Consider the following 21,660-nt stretch of genomic DNA (forward strand, 5'->3'; position numbering starts at 1 on the left):
CCAGACAACGAGGGTATGTAGCAGCAGAAAGGGCAAAGCAAGTTGAAGAATTTTGGCAGCGAAAGCGGGAAGCATTGCAGAATAAAGCACGTGGTGAAGGACACTTGGTATGAAGGTTTTTAGTTTCCAACTTTTTCCACCCAGTTGTTTAAATGTGGCAGAATGGGTTAATTGTATACTGTCAGTACATAACCACTTCTTTCATTTTCTCTCTTGCACCTGTACTTGTAATCCCTTCGTCAGGAAAGCAAACACTTCAATGTGGCATTATAATGTCTTCCAATACAATTATGCATGTCTTTATTTTATAAATACCACTCAAGCATACTTTGAAATGCTTTAAAGAGTTGTAATACAGATTTGTACGACACCAGACAAATGTGTGAAAGGGGAACAAATGGAAGGGGAGAATTTGTTGGAGCTTGAATGTTAGCCTGGTCAATTTGGTCAAATGGCTTGTTTGAGTGCTGTTGATGTTGATGAAACGAGGATGCAAAATGTTCATAAATATGCCTGACGTCATTGCAGTGCCAGTCCAGATTTATATCCTTTGGACTTGGTGTGGTATCTATACTTCGACAAAACTCATCCAAATATTTTGAGAAATTGTATCCATTTTAAATGTATTAACTTTTATGGTCAATCTTGAATGCGAGTTCACGCAGCTTTATGAAGCTGAGTATCCATGTAATATAAACTATAACAATTACACCATAGAAACAGGCCAACTTGGCCCTTCTAGTCTATGCCAAACACTTTCTCCCACCTAACCCTGCTGACCTAAATTCAACCCAATACCCTCCATTCCTTTCCCATTCATATACATATCCAACTTCTCCCTCAATGCTAATATTGAGCCTGCCTCCACTACTTTGTCTGGAAGCTCGTTCCACACACCCACCACTCTGAGTAAAAAAAGTTCCCTCCTTGTGTTTCCTCAAACTTCTCCCCCCTAACTCTCAATTCATGTCCTCTTGTTTGAACCTCCCCCTTTCTTCAAGGAAATAGCCCCTCCACGTCAACTCTATCTATACCACTAATAATTTTGAATACCTCAATCAAATCCCCTCTCAACCTTCTGCACTCTAAAGAATAAAGACCTAACTTATTTAACCTTTCCCTATAAACTTAGACCCTGTAACCCTGGCAACGTTCTAGTAAATCCTCTCTGCACTCTTTCCAGTATGTTGATATCGTTCCGATACCTTGGTGAATAAAACTGTACACAATACTCCAAGTTTGGCCTCACCAATGCCTTGTACAATTTTAGCATAACATCCCAGCTCCTATACTCAATGCTCTGATTTATAAAGGCTAACATACCATAAGTTTTCTTCACCCAATTCACAAGTGACCTCACCTTCAGGGAATTATGTACCATTTGTCCTGGATCTATTGTACTTTCAATGCCCTTCCATTCACTATGTATGTCCTATTTTGATTAGCCCTACCAAAATGTAACACCACACACTTATCTCCATCTGCCATCTTTCAGCCCACTCTTCTAACTGCCCTAAATCCCTCTGCAAAAATCCTTCTTCACTGACCACAGCTCTACCTATCTTAGTATCATCCGCATACTTACTAATCCAAGTTACCACCCCATCATCCAGATCATTAATGTATATGACAAATAGTAATGGACACAATACAGAATCCTGAGGTACACCACTAGACACCGACTTCCAATCTGACAGTTATCTACCACTCCTCTCCGGCATCTCCCATTCAACATTGTTGAATCCATTTTACTGCTTCAGTGTTAATACTTAATGATTGAACCTTCCGAACTAACCTTCCCTGAGTAACCTTACCAAAGGCCTTATTAAAGCCCATATATATAACATCCAATGCCTTACCCTCAACAACTTTCCTAGTAACCTCCTCAAAATATTCAATAAGATTGGTCAAACATGATCTCCTCACAAATCCATGCTGACTGATCTTAATCAAACCCTGCCTATCTGAATATTTATATATTACCATTTCTAAGCATACTTTCCATTAACTTGCCCACCGCTGACATAAAATTTACAGGCCTATAGTCATGAGCACCTTTTTTTAAACAAGCAACTTCATGAGCTACTCTCCATTCCTCTGGCACCATTCCCATTACTAGTGACATTTTAAATATCTCTGTCAAAGCCCCTACTATTTTAACACTAACTACCCTCAAGGTCCTAGGGAATATCTTGGCATGACATGGAGATGTATCCACCTTTATTTTCCTTAAAAGAATCAGTACTTTCTTTTTAATCATCATCATTTCCATATACTTATTTCCCTTACTTTACACAATCTCCACCATCTCTTTTGGCTCTACTTATCGCTGTCCACTCTCATCCTCTAGAGCAGTGGTTCCCAACCTTTTACTTTCCACTCACATACCACTTTAAGTATTCCCTATGCCATAAGTGTTCTGTGATTAGTAATGGATTGCTTAAAGTGGTATGTGGGTGGAAAGAAAAAGTTTGAAAACTACTGTTTTAATCGTACCTAATTGACTTGTTATGTGCACGGTTTCATAACTCCAAAGGAAATGGGCCAATGACAATTTTTCTCAAGCAAAATATTTCAGTAATAATTGGGTCTAGAGCAGTGATTCTCAACCTTCCCTTCCTACTCACACACCACCTTAAGCTATCACTTACTAATCACAGAACACTTAAGGCACAGGGAATACTTAAAGTGGTATGTGAGTGGAAAGTAAAAGGTTGGGAACCACTGCTCTCGGGGAACAGTTATATCCCTCTTTCCCTTTGCTCCTAATATATCTGTAGAAACCCTTTATTTATTTTCACCTTACTTGACAAAGCAACTTCATATCTCCTTTTAGCCTTTCCAATTTCCTTCTTAAGATTCTTTTTACATTCTTTAGATTCCTCTAACATCTCATTTTCTTCTTGCAGTCTATACTTTTTGAACACATCTCTCTTCTTCTGAACCATATTGCCAATAACCTTTGAAAACCAAGGCTCCCTAAAAGTTAACCTTTCATCTTGTACCCTTAAAATTTCACCTTTGAATGTCCTCCATTTTCCTTCTACATTCTTCCCATAAAACAATTTATCCCAGTCTACACCTTCCATCTCCTCAAAATGAGCCTTTCTCCAATCAAAAACCTCAACCCTAGGCCCAGACCTATCTTTCTCCATAATTATTTTGAAACCAATAAAATTGTGATCATTGGACCCAAAGTGCTCCCCACACACACCTCTGTCACCTGACCCATCTTATTTCCTAAAAGCAGATCCAACACTGCTTTCTCTAGTTGGTATATCTATATATTGATGTAGAAAACTATCCTGCATGCATTTAATAAACTCCATACCATCCAGCCCATTTATAGTATGTGTGGAAAGTTGAAATCTCCCACAATCACAACCCAGTGCTTATTGCAAATATTTGCTATTTCCTTACAAATTTGTTCCTCCAGTTCCCTCTTCACATTTGGTGGTCTATAATACACCCCCATAAGTGCTACCATTTCTTTCCCACTCCTCAATTCCACCCATAGTGTTTCTCTAGACAAGTGCTCTAATCTATCCTTCTAAAACACTCTCTCAAACATGCAATGCCACACCTCCCCCTCTTGTCCCCCCTAGTCTTATCACAACTGAAGCCACAAAATCCTGGTATGTTTAGTTGCCATTCACTTCCCTCCTATAGCCATGTTTCACTAATGGCTACCATATCATAATTCCAATGATTTATTCATCTAATTTTCTCACAAACTTCTAGCATTGAAATAAATACATTTAAGAAAATCTCCTCTTACTCTCTGTTGATTACTAATGGTGCATACAACTTCTGTTTTCAATTTCATCCTTCTCCCCTACATCTATTCTTTCACTCTGGTTCCCCTCCCCCTTTCACATCTAGTTTAAGCCCACCGGACCACACTAGCAAATTTACCTGCAAGAATATTTGTCCCTTTCCTGTTAAGATGTAAACCATTCCCGCTGGAACATTTCCCACCTTCCCTGGAATGTTGCCCAATTATCTACAAATCTAAAGCTTTCCCTCCTGCACCACATTCTCAGCCACATGTTTACCTGTACTATCTTTCCATTTCTTGCCTCACCTGCATGTGGCACTGGTAGCAATCTTGAGATTACTATCCTGGAGGTCCTGTCCTTTAACCTAGCCCTGCATGACCTCCACACCCTTCCTCCCCGTGTCATTGGTCTCCACGTGGACCACAACACCTGGCTGTTCTCTCTCTCCACCCCCACCCCCCCCCCCCCCTTCAGTATACCATGGACTCAATCTGTAATATCCTGTACCCTTGCAACATAAGAGATATCCAATCTCCTCCACAGAACCTTCTATCTTCCCTTCATACTCATAGGACCAGACTCCGTGCCACACAACTCGTCCCTGGTCCATCGGCCCTGTCAACAGTAGCCAAAGTGGCATGCTTGTTCTTCGAGGGGGGCCCGTTGGAGAATCCTGCTCCGGCCATCCATTACCTTTCCTTCTAACCGTGATGCACTATAACTCTTTAAGTACAACATTATCCCTATAGCTACTATCTATTACCCCCCTCAGCCTCCCGAATGCTCCTGAGCCCATCCAGCTCCAATTCTGATTGTATTGATGCAGAATAGAAGAGGTCATGTTGATTCCAGATTAGTCCTTGTATCCATTGGAATTTTTTGGAACTAGAATATAATCACAGCACAAAATAACGTAATCATTGAGGAGCAGGTTTTGACTTTTGAGCCTTTTTTTTGATTAGGGGGATCAGGGGGTAGGGAAAGAGAGCTGGAACAGGGTACTGAGTGGATGATCAGCCATGATTAAAATGAATGGCGGTGTAGGCTTGAAGGGCCAAATGGCCTCCTCCTACACCTATTTTCTATGTTTCTATGATTCACGGAAGTCTTGGCTAAACTTGTATACGGTCTCCGGATTTCAGTCTTATTCTCTTTGAATCTTTCTATATCACTTTTTTTCAAATGAAGAAATTATGTGTAATATTGCCTTTTGAACTAAGAAGCTGGAGTAAGGGTTGCCCTTCTGGCATTTCGAGCCTGCTCTACCATTGCTGATCTGGCAGTGGCCTCGGCTCCCCCTTCCTGTATTTTCCCCAACTATGCAAAAATCTATCTAACTGGATTTTAAATGTATTTCAAGAGGCATCCTTGACTGTTGCAAGGCAGTTGGTAAAACTATTTTTGGGATCGGCCAACGAGGCTTCGGAATAGCAGCTGCAAAAAAACAAGAATGTGACTTTGGTTGGAATTCTGAATCAAAAGCTGCAAGGTTTAAGTTTGGTGGGAGGGGGAGGGTGGTTGATAATCTTGTCTTCATTCTTGAAATCTTAGTCTCTTGCAAGAGAATTTGGGATTGATGTGTGTTGTGTGGGGTTAACATTTGGCCTGCTGCGCTATTTGCCATGACTTGGTTGCATCAACTTCAGATTTTGAAGAAAATGTCAAGCAGTTTGGAACTGGATTTCCGGTCTTTTTCATGTTTGGTTGAAGGATCGTGACAAATGCTTTTTTCTTTTTTTAATTTCTAGCATCGTTCAGTTTTTTTTTTGATGTTTCAACCTGTTGTCCTCTTGTCCATAACATATCTTGAGCTTTCTAATTTAATGGTGATTACTTGTCTGCACGAGATTACTGTGTTTAAATTTAAATTTATTTCATATATTTCCTATGGTGTTGAGCTTATATTTTGAATCAAAATTTATTGTCGTGAACAAGTCACGAAATTTGATGTTTTGTGATGGCGTCACAGTGCAAACATTCGTATAAAACCACTTGTACAGCAATAAATCTAAAAAAAATAGAACATGGAAAGTAAGGCGGTGTTTTTGGTTCATTGGTTATTCAGGAATCTGGTGGTAGCAGGGAAGAAGCCATCCTTGTGTTGCTGAGTGCTCATCTTCAGGCTCCTGTACCTTTCCCCCCCCCCCCCCCCACCCCCCCACCAATGGTAGCAGAGTGGGCCTGGGTGGTGGGGGTCTTTGAGGATAGAGGCTGCTTTTATAAGACACTGTGTCATGCCTGGTGCCTGTGATGTTCCAAGCCAAGTTAACAACCCTCTAGAGATCAATATTCTGTTTAAAATATTGGAACATGTCCCATTTAGGGATTTTTCTTTCAAATTTATTTTCAATGGCTTTGCTGACGGAACCAGTATTTACTGCTCTTACCTAATTGTTTTCATAAAGGTGGTATATTGATTTGCCTTCTGCAGTGCTTCTGGTGAAATTGCTCAAACAGAAGTTCTTCCTCAGGGCTGTTGAGCAGGGTATTCCAGGATTCAGACCAAGTGATAGTCATATATCTATGTCAGGATGGGGTGTGACTTGGAGGGAAACCAAGAGATGGTACTATTCCCATCTCCATGCTACTCTCCTACTTGTGTTGAGTATCCAGTCTGTGATGACTCCCTCACGATATATTCATGATGAAGCACTCTGTGTTCCTGCCTACTGGTTTCTTTTTTAACTAGGATGGTTTGACATCACCTAACCTTGAAATTTGGCTCTTTGGTCGATGTCAGGATGGGCTCACCCTGACAAGAGGTGGAGCGGATTTTAAAGAGTCTGCTGAAAGTTATTAAGGAATTCAAATAGCTTTAAAGAGTTTTGAGACCAGACTGGGTTTTTATAATCCAGAATTTCTTGTACTTGTTTTCCCAAATTCCAGATTATTAGCTGAATTTAATTTCCACAGTTGCTGTCGTGGAATTTGGTTTGTTCATCCAGGCCTCGAAATCAATCATTCGTAACAGGGGCACTACTCCACCCACCCCATCCCCAAGGGGCACAGCATATTTAAGTAACAGCCTTGTTTTCTTTTCACCTCGTGTAACATAAATATTTTTATGATTTTATATAGTCTATTGGAGAGAAGTACAGAAGAAATCAAAACCTGAATGTTTTACTGGGAAGGGGCCCATAAACTTTGAGCAAAGTCCTCGAGGGGGCCATAGCTGGAAAAAGGTTGAGAATGGCTGCTCCAGATTATTGGTTGATAATTTAACCATTGCACTACCACCATATCTGTACATAAGACGCAGAGCAGTGCAGCACCATATGGGCCCTTCAGCCCACAAACTTGCTGACTTAAATAAATTACTCCATGATCAATCTAGCCCTTCTCACAGCTCATAACCCTCCATTTTTCTTACGTCCATATGCATTTCTAAGAGTCTGTTAAATGACCCCATTGATTCATCCTCCACCACCATCCCCGGCAGTGCATTCCAGGCACCCTCCACTCTCTGTCTTTTAAAGGAAAACTACTTCCCTCCATTCACCTTAAGTGGGTGTTTTCTGGTATTGGCTATTGCCACATTGGGGGTAACAAAAGTGCTAGGTGTCCACTCTACTTTCGTAACCTTGTGCACCTCTTAGTTGCCTCTCGCCCCCCTTCGTTCCAAAGAGTAAACCCCAGCTTGATCAACCTTTCCTCAAAAGACATTTTCTCCAATCCAGGCACCATCCTGCTAAATGTGCATCCTCCCTGAAACATCCACATCCTTCCTTCAATGAGCTGACCAGAACTGGACAGAATATTCTGTGATCTAACTGAAGTTTCAACATCTGGTTATGTCAGGAAGGAAACAATTGGCATGTCAAAATTTGATATTTAAAACTGGACAAAAGATTAGCAGAAAGAACAAAGTAGCCAAATTTATGGTTAAATCAATGCAGGAAATGCAACTTTTGGATATATGGAGGAGACAACACCCAAAGGAGAAGGAATACTCATATTATTCAAGTAGACATAAAACATACTCAAAATTGACCTGTTCCTGTTGTCAGCCCAATTCCAAGGGAGAGTTAGGAAAACGGAATATAAAGCTAGATTGTTATCGGATCACTCACCCCTGTTATTAGCAATAGAGCTGGAGGACATCCCACCAAGAACCTAATAGATGGAGATTAAACTCCATGCTACTTAAAAGACAGGATTTTAGAGAATTTATTGAGCGCCAAATTAAAATGTACTTTGAAATAAATACGGAATCAGTGAAAGATAAATTTATATTATGGGATGCAATGAAAGCCTTCATCAGAGGGCAGATAATAAGTTATGTAACTAAGATGAAGGAGGGCTACAATCGGGAAATAGAACAGTTGGAAAGGGAAATAGTAAGTACAGAAAAAGAATTAGCAACAAGGGAAGATGCAACAAAAAGAAGAGAATTGGCGGACAAAAAAATAAAATACGAAACACTACAAACATATAAGGTGGAAAAGACATAATGAAGATAAAGCAGAGGTATTATGAGCTAGGAGAAAAAAATGCACAAAATACTAGCTTGGCAGCTTAAAACAGGACAAGCTAAAGAACGGTATTGGCATCAAGGAAAAAGGACAAACAAATTGCATATAACCCAACAGAGATCAATGAAAACTTCAAGGAATTCTACGAGCAATTATACCGAACTGAGAGCGAAGGGAAAGAAAACAAAATTGATGAGTTTCTAGCTAAAATTGAACAACTGAAATTGCAAGAGGAGAGCAAAACAAATTGAGAAAACCATTTGAAATAGAGGAAATATAGGATATATTATAAAAGCTACCAAACAATAAAATGCCTGGAGAGGACGGACTCCCAATAGAATTCTATAAAACATTTAAAGACTTATTAATTCCTCCTCTCCTGGAAGTAATGAACCAGATTGAAGAAACACAAAACATGCCAGATTAATGTAAAACAGCAATAATTACAGTAATACCAAAGACGGGGAAAGATCTACTAACAACAGCATCGTATAGACCAATATCTCTACTTAACTCAGATTATAAGATAATAGCAAACAGATTGGCCAACTGTGTACCAAAAATAGTAAAACTAGACCAAACTGGATTTATTAAGAAAAGATGAACAACGAACAATATCTGTAAGTTCATTAACTTAATCCATGCAGTACAAGGAAATAAGACTCCAACAGTGGTGGTTGCTTTAGATGCAGAGAAAGCCTTTGACAGGGTAGAATGGAATTATTTATTCAAAGTAATAGAGGTTCAACCTACCAGAAAAATATATTAATTGGATTAAAGCATTATATAAGGGATCATTAAGCAGGTCAACTAGGCAGGGATGTCCACTATCTCCCTCACTGTTCGCTTTAGCTATAAAACCCTTGGCAGAACTGATAAGAACAGAAAATAAAATAAAAGGGATAAAAATAAAAGAGAAGGAATATAAAATCAGTCTATTTGCAGATGACATCATAGTAGACTTAACAGAACCAGAATTATTAAAAGAATTACATAAGAAATTGAAGGAATATGGAGAAATATCGGGGTACAAGATCAATGCAAATAAAAATGGAGCGATGCCAATGAATAATGCGGATTTCACAAAGTTTAAGAAAGAATCACCATTTAAATGGCAAACACAAGCAATCCGATACCTAGGTATTAGACTAGATAATAATCTATGCCATCTATACAAATTAATTTATCAGCCATTAATGAAGAAATTACAAGATGACTTAGAACATTGGAAAGATTTACCACCAACACTGATAGGAAGGGTAAATTGCATTAAAATGAATATCTTCCCAAGGATACAATACCTATTTCAATCATTACCAATTCCCTTAACAGAGAGAAATTCCTCAATGAGCTAAAGAAAATAATAAGGTAATTCTTATGGAAAGGGGGGAAACCGAGGATAGCGCTAGATAAATTAACAGAATGGTACAAACAAGGGGGCTTACAGCTACCAAACTTTAAGAATTATTATAGAGCAGCACAATTAAGATATCTATCAGATTTTTATCAAACAAGGGAAAAACCAGATTGGACCAGGTTAGTGCTAGATAAAATAGGGGAGAAGGTACCAGAACATCTACTTTATAAGTGGGATGAAAAACTAGTGCAATATCGAAGTTCACCAGTACTGCACCATCTGCTCAATATTTGGAAGAAGATTCACATAGAAAGGAAAAACAAATTGCCAACTACAAAAATTATTATTGACGCAAAATCAACTAATACCTTTCCTTTAGAGAATGGAGAGAAAAGGGATCAAAAGAATAGAAAATTGTTTTTTGGGAAATAATTTATTATCTTTTGAACAAATGAAGTTCAAATATGGAATAACTCATGGTACAATGTTTGCATACCACCAACTGAAAACCTACTTGAAGGACAAATTGGGAAGCAGGCTGAGGTTGCCAGAAGGAAGCAGTTTTGAATATGTGATTACAGACACAATGATAATTAAAAGATTTATAACAAACATGTACATCAAGCTGCAAGAGAAAGAGAACGATGAAATAAGCTGTAAACCCAAACAAAAGTGGGAACAAGAACTAAACATAAAGAGAAAAAATAAAAAATGGGAAAAGCTATCCTCCGGAACTATGAGAAATACAATAAACACGAGGTTACACAGGCTATACCCCACGCCCCAAAAGTTAAATAAATGGGACCCAACTGTATCAGACAGATGTTTTCACTGTAAGAAGGAAATGGGAACAACAGTACATGCAATTTGGGCATGTGAGAAAGTGGAAAAGTTTTGGGAAGATCTAAATCAGGTATTAAATAAAATCACAAAAAGCAACATACCAAAAAATCCAGAGATCTTTCTTCTAAGTACTATAAGAAGTAAAGAATTAGGCCTCAAACTGGATGAAGCACAAAAAAAAAATTATGATGGCCTTAGCTATAGCAAAAAAATGTATAAGGTCAACCTGGAAATCAGAAGAGAGCCTGAGAGTACAGCAATGGTACATGGAAATGAATAAATGTATTCCATTGGAAAAAATAACATATAATTTAAAAAATATAGTCACATTATTCAAACAAATTTGGGAACCATACATGGAACACAACAGAGAGGGCCTACCGCGGACCTCCACCCCCTAAAATGATAGAATGAGAAGAAGACGAAATGAACTGATCCAGTGTGTAAAAGTAGATGACACAATTTTCTTGTTTATTTTCATTGTGTGATGACATTGTTTATTGGGTTTATTGTAATGTATATGTTGAACGTTGGGTAGGGATGGGTGTGGGAAGGGAGATGGGGAAAAGGGGAGAAAATGCCACTGTGTATATTTAAGAGGGAAATGTTTGTGTGTATTTTGGTTAATATGGTGTGAAAATTTTTTTTAAAATTTAAAAGATTTGATCTTTAAATGCAACTTTTATATTTATTTGAAAAACACTCAAATTGTATAAACCATTTCCTTTCATAAATGTTGCTATTTCTTCCTCTTCAATTTTTTGAGCTTAATTGGCTATATTTCACTTGAGTACAGTGTAGTCTGCGTATTTTAGACATACAGCACGGTAACAGGCCCTTTTGGCCCATGAGCCCATGCCACCCAATTAATCTACAACCCCCGATAAGCTTTTGAATGGTGGGAAGAAACCCGAGCACCTGGAGAAAACACACGCAGACACAGAAAACCCACGCAGACACAGAGAGAGCATGCAAACTCCTACAGACAGTGCGGGATTTGAGTCCTGGTTGCGGGCACTGTAACAGGTGCTGCGTGAGCTATGCCGATATGAGCAGTTATATCTGTGATCTTTTATTGCTTAGTTATATAAAAGTTACCAATCTCCTAATAATAAATATTGATTTAACAGAATGTTGCAGCATTTTTTTAATGCTGTTTGGCAGTAAACCTGTGGAAATCTTTGTTCGTAGCTTCACGGTAATGCAAAATTGCCCACATATCACAAATTCCTAACCTGGGGGTCAAAAAGCTGTATACCATTTGGAGATAATATTGCACCATGTGACAAAAGCTTGTGGTCCTTTCAAACTTTTGCTCTGGTAAAAGACCAAGCTCTATTAATGATACAAGACTTGAGTAGTTGAGGTGCTACTGTAAAATGTAGGGAAGAAGAGCATTCTAAATGGGAGCCTTGTTGAGTGGCTGAATCTTTTAAATTAGATTATGTGCTTAATTGTCTTGTGTTAAGACTCATGTTTTCATAGATGAGTAAGTTGTTTAATAATAAATTGACTCTTGATTTCCCATTTGTTTGACTTTTGGTGGCCATTTATCTTAGATTTTTTAAATTTAATTTGCAGTATATAATTTAAATAATCATGAATTGGTAAATTAGGTTTCACATTATAGAACTTGGAAGTTAGCTTTGTATTTGAGAGATGGACGTGTTCTTAAATTTTCCTTCCGTGAAATAATTAAGTAATAATATGGGTTTGAATTTGTGAAATGGCATTCTTCTTGTGAATGTTGGATGTGAATATAACATGGTAGGAATTGCAGCAGGTTTTCCCCGGAGCTTGTCGTGAAGGTATTACGGTTGTCGTGTGGTTGAAGGTATCATGAATTGTAACATGGGAATAAATGATCATCATTGTAATGTACGTTGTGTACACGAGCCCATCTTGTCACCATTAAGTAGCAAGCCTTCCAACTCCACTCTGTTTTCCTCATTGTGTCTCTTGCCTCCCTCATTGACTCTTCACTTTCTGACTCTCCCTCCCTCTAACCCCTACCTGTCCATGCTTGTAATCCTATGTCCATAATATCTGCTGAGTTTCACTACAACCACTCAAAATCATCTTGCGTGTCCATTGCCAAAGATACAACTTATTGGGCGCTGATATTTGCTTATATTTTTATTTTTCATGCCTTTGTTTATTATCGTTCCTGATGGAGGACTGAGGCTCAAAATGTTGACTGCCTACTGCTTTCCATGGATGCTGAATGGCCTGCTGAGTTCCTCTCGCACTTTTATGCCTTGTTCTTCAGCATCTGCGGAATCACCAAAATTTGTTCTCTACCTCTTTCCCTACAGTTCATTCCCCACCCTCTTCTTCTGTTACCGATTTACTCCTTTCCCCTTTGCTTCCTGTTAATCAAGAGTCTTTTGCTCCAGTTCCACTGGTCACTTCTTCCTGCTGGAAAAAATTGGAATTTTCCTTTTTTCAGCATGTTCCCAGCCTTCCACAGGGAGCACCACTTGAATTAGAATTGCTCAAAACTTCTCATCTGAAGTCGAAGCCCAAGGACACATCACATAGTGTTACAGTGAAGAGATTCATTTGCACAGACTGAAGGTCATGTGCAATCACTGTTGTGAGATTCATTCAGGAACTGAATAACCAGGAAGAAAAAGCTCTCCTTCAACTGGTTGGTGAGTCGTGAAGTATTCTATGCTGAGTTACTGTAGATGTCAGTGTGCACGTTGTCGACCTGATTTATATGCAGGGAAGTTGATAGATACACTGTGGAATCTGTTGTAAGACTGACACCAGCAGGTGGGCTTATCTACGTCACTGCTTCTGCCACATGGATAGGAAGTAATGTCATCGGCTCAGATTAAAAAAAAACTTGTGTTGGATGCAGTCAATTTCCAGCATTTTTCACAGCATGTCCACCATTTTGGGAGCCTGTTCGCTTGCTGGAAAGTGGATCACCACGTAACCCCCCCCCCAACAACCAAAACCAGCAATCCTGCTGCAGACCTCCAAAGTCTGTATATTTTTTTTGCTTGGGCGGTTTTCCACTCCGCCAAGGCACCTGAAGCACGACTGGACCATCCAGATCCAGGGCAGTCAATTGCAAAAGCTTCTACTTCACCTCCAATGTCCAAAATGTACATGAAACCATTGTGTCTTAGTACCTTGACGGGACCCTCGTATGGACACGGGAATCGTGCTTGGTGTGCTCCCTTCTGTACAAAAATATACGTGTTCTGGAAATGCAGTACTGGATAGTGATCTGGTGTGGTGACCTCGTTTACCCTGCAGTAATCACCGCAGGAGTCTTTTTCCACCTGCGGCCTTAGGTACCATGTGGAGTGGGGAGGCCCAGGAGTTATTGGACCATTGTTCAACACCCACGTCCTCAATCCTTTCGAAGTCCTCTTTAGCCAGACAAAGCTTGCCTGGAGGGAGCCTGTGAGCTCGGGCATGCAGCAGAGGCCCCTCGGTTGGAATCTGGTGCTGCACCCTATGCTGAGTTACTGTAGATGTCAGTGTGCACGTTGTCGACCTGATTTATATGCAGGGAAGTTGATAGATACACTGTGGAATCTGTTGTAAGACTGACACCAGCAGGTGGGCTTATCTACGTCACTGCTTCTGCCACATGGATAGGAAGTAATGTCATCGGCTCAGATTAAAAAAAAACTTGTGTTGGATGCAGTCAATTTCCAGCATTTTTCACAGCATGTCCACCATTTTGGGATTGCGGAGGTGAATTGCAGTATAATTATTGTGGGGAATTCTGCCAACAACCTGGAGAATTCATTCTCCGAAAGAGTAACAAGGAATAAATGTGGGGCTGGCATCTTGGCCTCCCCTCGGGAAAAGGTCCAGAAAGTGTTGGTACGAACAAGCCTTCATCCCTCTAGATCAACCAGCAGGCCATGTGCTCTGAGGAAATCAGCTCCCAGTAGTGGTTGTGCGACCACAGCCGAGCTGAAGCAGGATCCAAATGCCTGAGTGAGACTGCAGTTTGCAGCTTTCAATCATAGCCCGGGTTTTCTGTTGCGTCTGTCACGCCCTGAAGGGGAAAGTACGCTGATCTCAGCCCCTGTATCCACCTCTGCCCTTCTGTTAGTGGTTTGCTTGCTGGCCGGAATGTCCATCTCACATTAAAAAAAACCAGCTGTCTTGAAGGTCAGCTGCTGCAGCAATTAGCGACGGCTGGCCCCGGCTCTTTCCCTGAAATGCACAGGGAGGTTGGCAGCATCGGGCCGTTAATGTTAGAAACACTCTTGTCTCCTGGACGACTGGTGCTCTGACAATGGATTTGATTAACCCTGCCACAGATCTAATGTTAGAGTTGCACAGTCCTATGGATGTCGTGCTTTCTTGCTTACCCCGCCATAAAATATCAGCACAGGCTGCAAGTCTCCGTGGGTCACTGAAATCCCCATCGGCCAGCAGCATGTGGGTATCTTCTGGCAACTGCTGCAAGAAAACCTGGTTGAACCTGAGGCAGGGCCTATGCCCTTCTGTTAGTGCCAGCATTTTATTCATGAGGAGGGGTCCTGTCTCACAAGCCATCCAAGTGAATTAAACGGGCAGTTCGCTCACGTCATTTGAGGCCAAAGGCATGGATGAGCAGACCCTTGCCCTCTTCCAGAGGCTCCTGCATGAAATCAGAAACACGGCATGCCATCTCTTGAACCAGTGCACTGACTACATATTAGTACTGCACGGAATCAGATGTTACCTGTCCCAACTGAAATTGGCCTTCTGCTTGGTCAAATCATACACAGAGCTGTGAAGTCCAAACCACTGGCAGTTTCAGAGCCACGGCAAGCATTGAGGAAAAATGTTCCATGTTGGGGTCCAAATGTCGTTTGGACCGTCAGGGTCACCCACGTCGCAAAGTATTCTATACTGAGCTACTATAGGCAAGCTGGCAGAGTCCGCAAGCATCGAATCCACGCTGCTGAAGACCCAACTGCGCTGGGTAGGTCACGTCTCCAGAATGGAGGACCATCGCCTTCCCAAGATCGTGTTCTATGGCGCGCTCTCCACTGGCCACCGAGACAGAGGTGCACCAAAGAAGAGGTGCAAGGACTGCCTAAAGAAATCTCTTGGTGCCTGCCCCATTGACCACCGCCAGTGGGCTGATCTCGCCTCCAACCGTGCATCTTGGCGCCTCACAGTTCGGCGGGCAGCAACCTCCTTTGAAGAAGACCGCAGAGCCCACCTCACTGACAAAAGACAAAGGAGGAAAAACCCAACCCCAACCAACCAATTTTCCCTTGCAACTGCCGCAATCGTGCCTGCCTGTCCCGCATCAGACTTGTCAGTCACCAACGAACCTGCAGCTGACGTGGACATTACCCGTCCATAAATCTTCGTCTGCGAAGCCAAGCCAAAGAAGAAAGAAGAATAGGCGTTGGTGTATGCATAGTGGAATGGCTCGTCATGTTGTCGAGTTGATATGCATGCTGTGGGGTCTAGTGCAAGAGTGATACCTCCAGACTTGCATGCTGGGCTCAGATACATCACTGCTTCTGTCATGTGGACAGTAAGTGGTGCCATCAATTATGTCATCAGCTCAGATAATAACCTGTGTTTGATGCCAAGTAATTTTCCTGCATTTTCCATGTCACATCCACCATTTCAGGAACTGGTTTGCTTGCTGGTGAGTGGGTAGCGACAGGTGCATAATTCCTTCCCTTTAACCTTCTGGGTCAGATCATAAGACATAGGTGCTGAATTAGGCCATTTGGCCCATCGAGTCTACCCTGCCATTCTTTCATGGTTGATTTGCATTCCTTTTCAAACCCATTTTCTTGCCTTTTCTCCCTGTTACTCTTTATAATCAAGAACCTATCAGTCTCTGCTTTAAATATAGCCAATGACTTGCCCTCCACAGTTGTCCTGCGAATTAATTCCATAGATTCGCTATTCTGGACTGAGAGAAGAGTGGGGCCAGGATAGAATGGGTCCTTCAACATGTTGGTTGCCTTTCGGGGCCACCAAGAAGTGTTTGTGTAAGGAAGAGATGTCAGTGTTATGTGCTGAGCTGCATTCATAATTTGTAGTTTTTTAAAATATCGAACAGAGAAGCTCCCATACACTAAGATCCACCCAGCTGGGATGTTTTTGTTCTCTTGTAGGCCAACATGGGACTATGCCATATTTGGCCTTCTAAGTAGAGGTGCAAAGACACTTTCTTGACAAGTTGTTCTCAACCTTAAGGACTTTGGTCAAAGTTAACAGTTCCTCCTTCCCTGTGAAGCAGTCAAGTTTTATTGGTTTCTTTTGTACTTCTGCCTACATACCTTGGGGGCCCCCACTAATAAGGATTTCATGGCATTCCTTTAAATGTGCTGAAACCCCCCCCCCATTGAGAATGGCTGCTCAAACTTATTGCAGAATAAAATTAAACACTTAGAATTAGATTATCATTCTTTCCATACTTCTCTACTACCCACTACATTTAAATTTTTAAAAAAAAATTATTTCACTGTTGCCTTCCTTAAATATTATGTTGTGGCCCATGGTGGGGAGGGTGGGGGGGTGTATGTGGCTCCAGTTGAGAATGGCTGTTCTAGACCATCCCATGAATGTGGATGGTCCTGGTCAGGTCATTGGAGAAGATGTTTTCTCCCAAAAACTTGATATTATCTACTGTCTCCACTTGAGCACTGTTGATGCGGACACAGAAATGAGTTCTACCACACTCCTACCTCCCCCCGGAAATTTATGATCGTCTCCTTTGCCTTAGACATTAAGATTGTTATCTTGGCACCAGGCCATCCATCTCCTTCCTGTATTCCATCTCACCAATATTTGACATTTGTACTACGACTGTCGTGCTGGGAGAGAACATAAAGATGGGTGTGAAGCAATTGCAGCTGTAATGGGACAAAAGTAGGGTGCTGTGTTGACATCCTTGTTGAATGTGAGTATGATTGTGGTGAAGATGTTGCTTCCACCTTCATTGCGGTGTGTTGGTCAAGAAGTTAAGGATGAAGTTAAACAATAATGTCTCTTCCAGACGCTGGGGTCAAGTGTGATTATATAGACGTGTTAGAGAAATTCAACAGGTCATGCAGCACCTAGAGCAAGTATAGGTCGTGAACGTTTCTGACCTGACCCTTTGTCAGGTATAAGGAAGCACAGCCAGGCGCCTGAATAAAAAGGTAGGGGGTGGAAGCGGAAGAACGAGGAGCACAGGTTCAGAGCTAAGGGGTCACAGATGGATGCAGGTGGAAGGAAGAGAAGAGGGTGGGGAGCTGGAAGAAAGGAGACAGGATATTGGGAAGGAAATTCTAGGGAGGTTAATGGAAATAGATAATCACTAGCCCCTTTCCACTGGCATCCCAGTTAATTGGCTGTGCAGTGTCCTGGGATTGGAAGCCCTTTGTGCCATTTTCACTGGGCTACCCTTAACTGGAACACTAATTGCTTTTCCACTGAACACAACTCATCCCTGGGGATCAGAGTGTTCGACCTTCAACTGGACACGGGTGACTTTCTACTGCCCCTTTTCCACTGGTTTTATCAGCTAGTCAGGGATATGAGTTGGGGTAAAAGTGGTTAATCCCCGGCGTGAAATGATGTCACTTGATGCTGGCGTTTGGGCAGTGTTCCTTTTCCACTGGACCTTGTCCCAGTAAATTCCCAGTGGAAAAGGGGCAAAAGTTAATGCCTTCTGGTTTAAGAGTTTTCTTATGGAAAATGGGTTGTTTCATCGACCTCCAATGACATTTAACCCCTTCCCCGGGTCTTTCTTACTTTCCCCTATCCCTCTGTGTCCTAACTCTCAGGTAGGAGAGGGAAGGAATGGGGAGCTGGAGGAGAGAGTTATCCTCTTCCTCATCACTCCTCAACTTTCTATTCTTCCCTACCATCTGTATCCACTGTCAGTTTGACTTTCCCTCAACCTTCCTCTCTCCTGTTCTCTCGTCTTCCCCTTGCCCCATCTCTTTATTCACTATATCTGATGAAGGATCCAGGCCCAAAACCTTGCTATGGATGCTGCATGGCCTGCTAAGTTTCTGAGAATTCAGTTGGGGTTGGGGGCATGGTTGCTGAAGCCAAGATGTTGAATTTTGGGGGTGATTTTACTGTGGACGATGGTACAGAAGGCCAAGATGTAGTCAATAAACAGTGGTCTTACATGGGTATCCTTGGTGGCCAGATGTTCCAGGGTCAAGTGGCAAGCCAGGAAGATTGAGTCTTCTGTAAACCTGTTTAGGTCTTGGGTAAATTGAAGTGGGCCAAGACTGGCTAGGATGCTGAATTTGGTGTAAGCCATGGTCAGTCTCTATAAAGCACTTCATGCTGGTGGATATCAGAGCCACTAGTCAGTCAATAATCATTTAGAGCCTTGATTGTGCTTTTCTTCTGTGTCACAATGAAGGTGACTTTCTTGATGCAGGTGGGAACTATGGTTTGTTGCAGAATGAGATTAAAGATGTCTGTGATCTGTGCAGGCCCAGATGGAGTTCAGGGGAACTCCATCTGGGCCATTCGCTTTCCATGGGTTCCCTCTGACATCAGTTGCAGTTGGACCAGTTTGAATTTCATTCAAAATAAATAACATTGCAGTTTTACATTTTTCTAGTTTTTAAAATATTTCACCCTTTTCCAAAGTTAAAACAAGTTTTTTGCTTCTTGCAATGGAGAATTTGTATCTGACATACTGTAAAGTTTCTGAAACTCATTTGGAAAAAGCCTTCACATAAATAGGTGGGTCAGAGAGGGTAGGAGACTGTGCTTAAAGGATAATGGGAGCTATTATCTTTGAATCCTCTTTGGCTGCAGGGGATGTTCTGGAGAATTGGAGAAAGGCAAATGTAGACCCTTTATTTTAAAAGAAGTAATAGAGCCTGCAGCTGACATGGACTTTTACCCCCTCCATAAATCTTCATCCGTGAAGCCAAGCCAAAGAAGAAAGAAATATGGAGAATCCTGGGAATTGTAGTCCTACGTCAGTGGGGGGCAAACTAATGGAAAGGATTTGTAAGGATAGGATCTATTACCATTTGGAGAAGGACAGTCATCGCTTTGTGAAGGGATGGTTGTGCCTCATGAGTCTAATTGTGTTTTTTGAGGGGGTAACAAAAGAAATTGATGAGGGTAGGGTGACAGATGTGGTCGGCGTGGAATTTAGCAAGGCATTTGACAAGGTCTCCCACGCGACATGCATCCAGAAAGTCATGAGGCAGGGGATCAGTGGAAAATTGGCTCTGTGTATATATATATATATATATATATATATATAAAAAATTGGCTTGTAGCAAAAAGTGGAAATGGAAGGAAAGTATTCTGCCTGGAGTTCGGTGACGAGTGAAGGACTGCAAGGATCTGTTCTGGGACCTTTGCTCTCTTTGTGATTTTTATAAATGACCTGGATGAAGAGGTGGAAGGATGACATGAAGGTTGGATGGAGCTGAAGGTTGTAGAAGGATACAAGAGGATATAGACAGGAAACAGAGTTGGGCAGAAAAATGGCAGATGGATTCCAAACTGGATAAGTGTGAGGTGATGCATTTTGGAAGGACAAACTAGATGGCTCTGTATAGGGTTAATGGTTGGTTACTTTGGAGTGTGGATGAACTGAGGGACCTTGGGGTTCAAATCCATACATCCCTCAAGGTCACCATGCAGGTTGATAGGATAGTTAAGAAGGTCTATGGGATGGTGGGCTTCATTAATAGAGGGATTAAGTTCAAGAGTGGAAAGGTCATGTTGCAACTCTACAAATCTCTGTGAGACCACACTTTGAGTATTGTGTTCAGTTCTGGTCACCTCATTATAGGAAGGATATTGAAGCTATGGAGAGGGTGCAGAGGAGATTTACCAGGATGTTGTCTGGATAGGAAAACCAGTCTTATGAGGCAAGGTTAGCAGAGCTGTGACTTATATCTTTGGAGAGTAGAAGGATGAGAGGAGACTTGACAGAGTCTACAAGATTATGAGAGACATAGAGAGGATGGACAGCCAGCATCTGTTTCCCAGGACAGGATCAGCAAACACCAGAGGATGTGTATGAAATTAAGGGAAGGAAGTTTGGGGAGATGTCACAGTTAATTTTTTTTTACACAGAAAGTTGTGGGTGCCTGGAATGCCTTGCCAGGGCTGGTGGTGGAGGCTGAAACATTGGGGACATTTAAGAGACTGAGACACATGGATGAAAGAAAGTTAGAGGGTATGGGTTTATACTCTTTTTTCCAGAAGGAATACATAGGTTGGCACAACATCAAGGCTCAAAATGTCTGTACTATGCTGTATTGTTCTATGTTCTAACGAAAGCCTTGAAGAGCAAAATCAAGTGTCATGTAATTGCTTCAGATTCTTAGAGACCTTTGCATGAGAATTCCAGATGAGTTTACTGTATGACAAGGAAAATTCATCAGCTGACTAAATTACTTGGGAAATGTGTTAAATAAGTTTTCAAGCAATTTTCATAACATGAAATGTCATCTCATTACTGCCAAAGAAAAGTTGGGATTGGGAGCGAACATGTGCATTGTTCAAGCAATTTGAATTTACATCAGTTAAGTTATGGGGCCAGAGCCATCGAAGTTGAGAAAATAAATCTGCAGGATGCTGGAAATCTGACTCCAAAGATCATTTGGGCCCGAGCATACATTACAGGGGAGAATGAGAGGTTTTTCTTACTGTGAGATTTGTGGATCATTTCCTCTTCCTCAATGTTAGCTGCACTTTCGGCTGAGTCAAAATTTTAGGGCTTACATTATTATTCCAACAGGGAACTTGTCCTCCCACACTGCCAAAAGCAAGTATTCTTCAAGTTCATATGCTTGTTGGGAGAGAATTGAATTTAAATTTAGTCATTCATCCTGGTAACAGGCCTTCCAGCCCACAAGCCTGTACCCCAAAAATACTGCCAAAATACCCCAATTAACCTACAATCCCTGTACATTTTTGAAAGGTGGGAGGAAGCTGGAGCACCCAGAGGAAACCCACATGACTATGGGGAGAAGTACAAACTTCTTGCAGACAGTACAGGATCATTTCTGCTCCAAGGCTGTTTTGAATTTCTTATCCTCTTGTCATGATATTTAAACCCTTGGTAGGTTGTTATGAGACAGTGTCAGATTTGAATCTGGGTTCAAATCACTGGCGTAGATTTCATCATAACTTTTTTTTTTAAAAAAGGATGTTTTTGTTCTGCGATTAGCTATGGTCATTCTAATTTTTGGCACGAAGACTGCCTCTGATTACAATATCTCTCTCGGAGTAA

The 21,660-nt window shown here is 41.3% G+C and overlaps 1 protein-coding gene across 17 annotated transcripts in view; it reads left to right on the plus strand.

The window, feature by feature from the left end:
• The window catches only part of nek1 (NIMA-related kinase 1), a 240,341-nt gene that overhangs the window by 88,186 nt on the left and 130,495 nt on the right, over positions 1 to 21,660 (plus strand). For all 17 annotated transcript variants that reach the window (XR_011358400.1, XR_011358407.1, XR_011358411.1 and 14 more), the window contains one exon: positions 5 to 107. Coding sequence is in view for 14 of the 17 variants with exons in the window: in XM_069941511.1 (XP_069797612.1) it covers positions 5 to 107 (103 nt within the window). In the remaining 3 variants the exon portion in view is untranslated. The remainder of the gene's footprint in view (positions 1 to 4; positions 108 to 21,660) is intronic.

This window comes from Narcine bancroftii, chromosome 1, assembly GCF_036971445.1.
Source record: "Narcine bancroftii isolate sNarBan1 chromosome 1, sNarBan1.hap1, whole genome shotgun sequence".
In the NCBI taxonomy this organism is placed as follows: Eukaryota; Metazoa; Chordata; class Chondrichthyes; order Torpediniformes; family Narcinidae; genus Narcine; species Narcine bancroftii.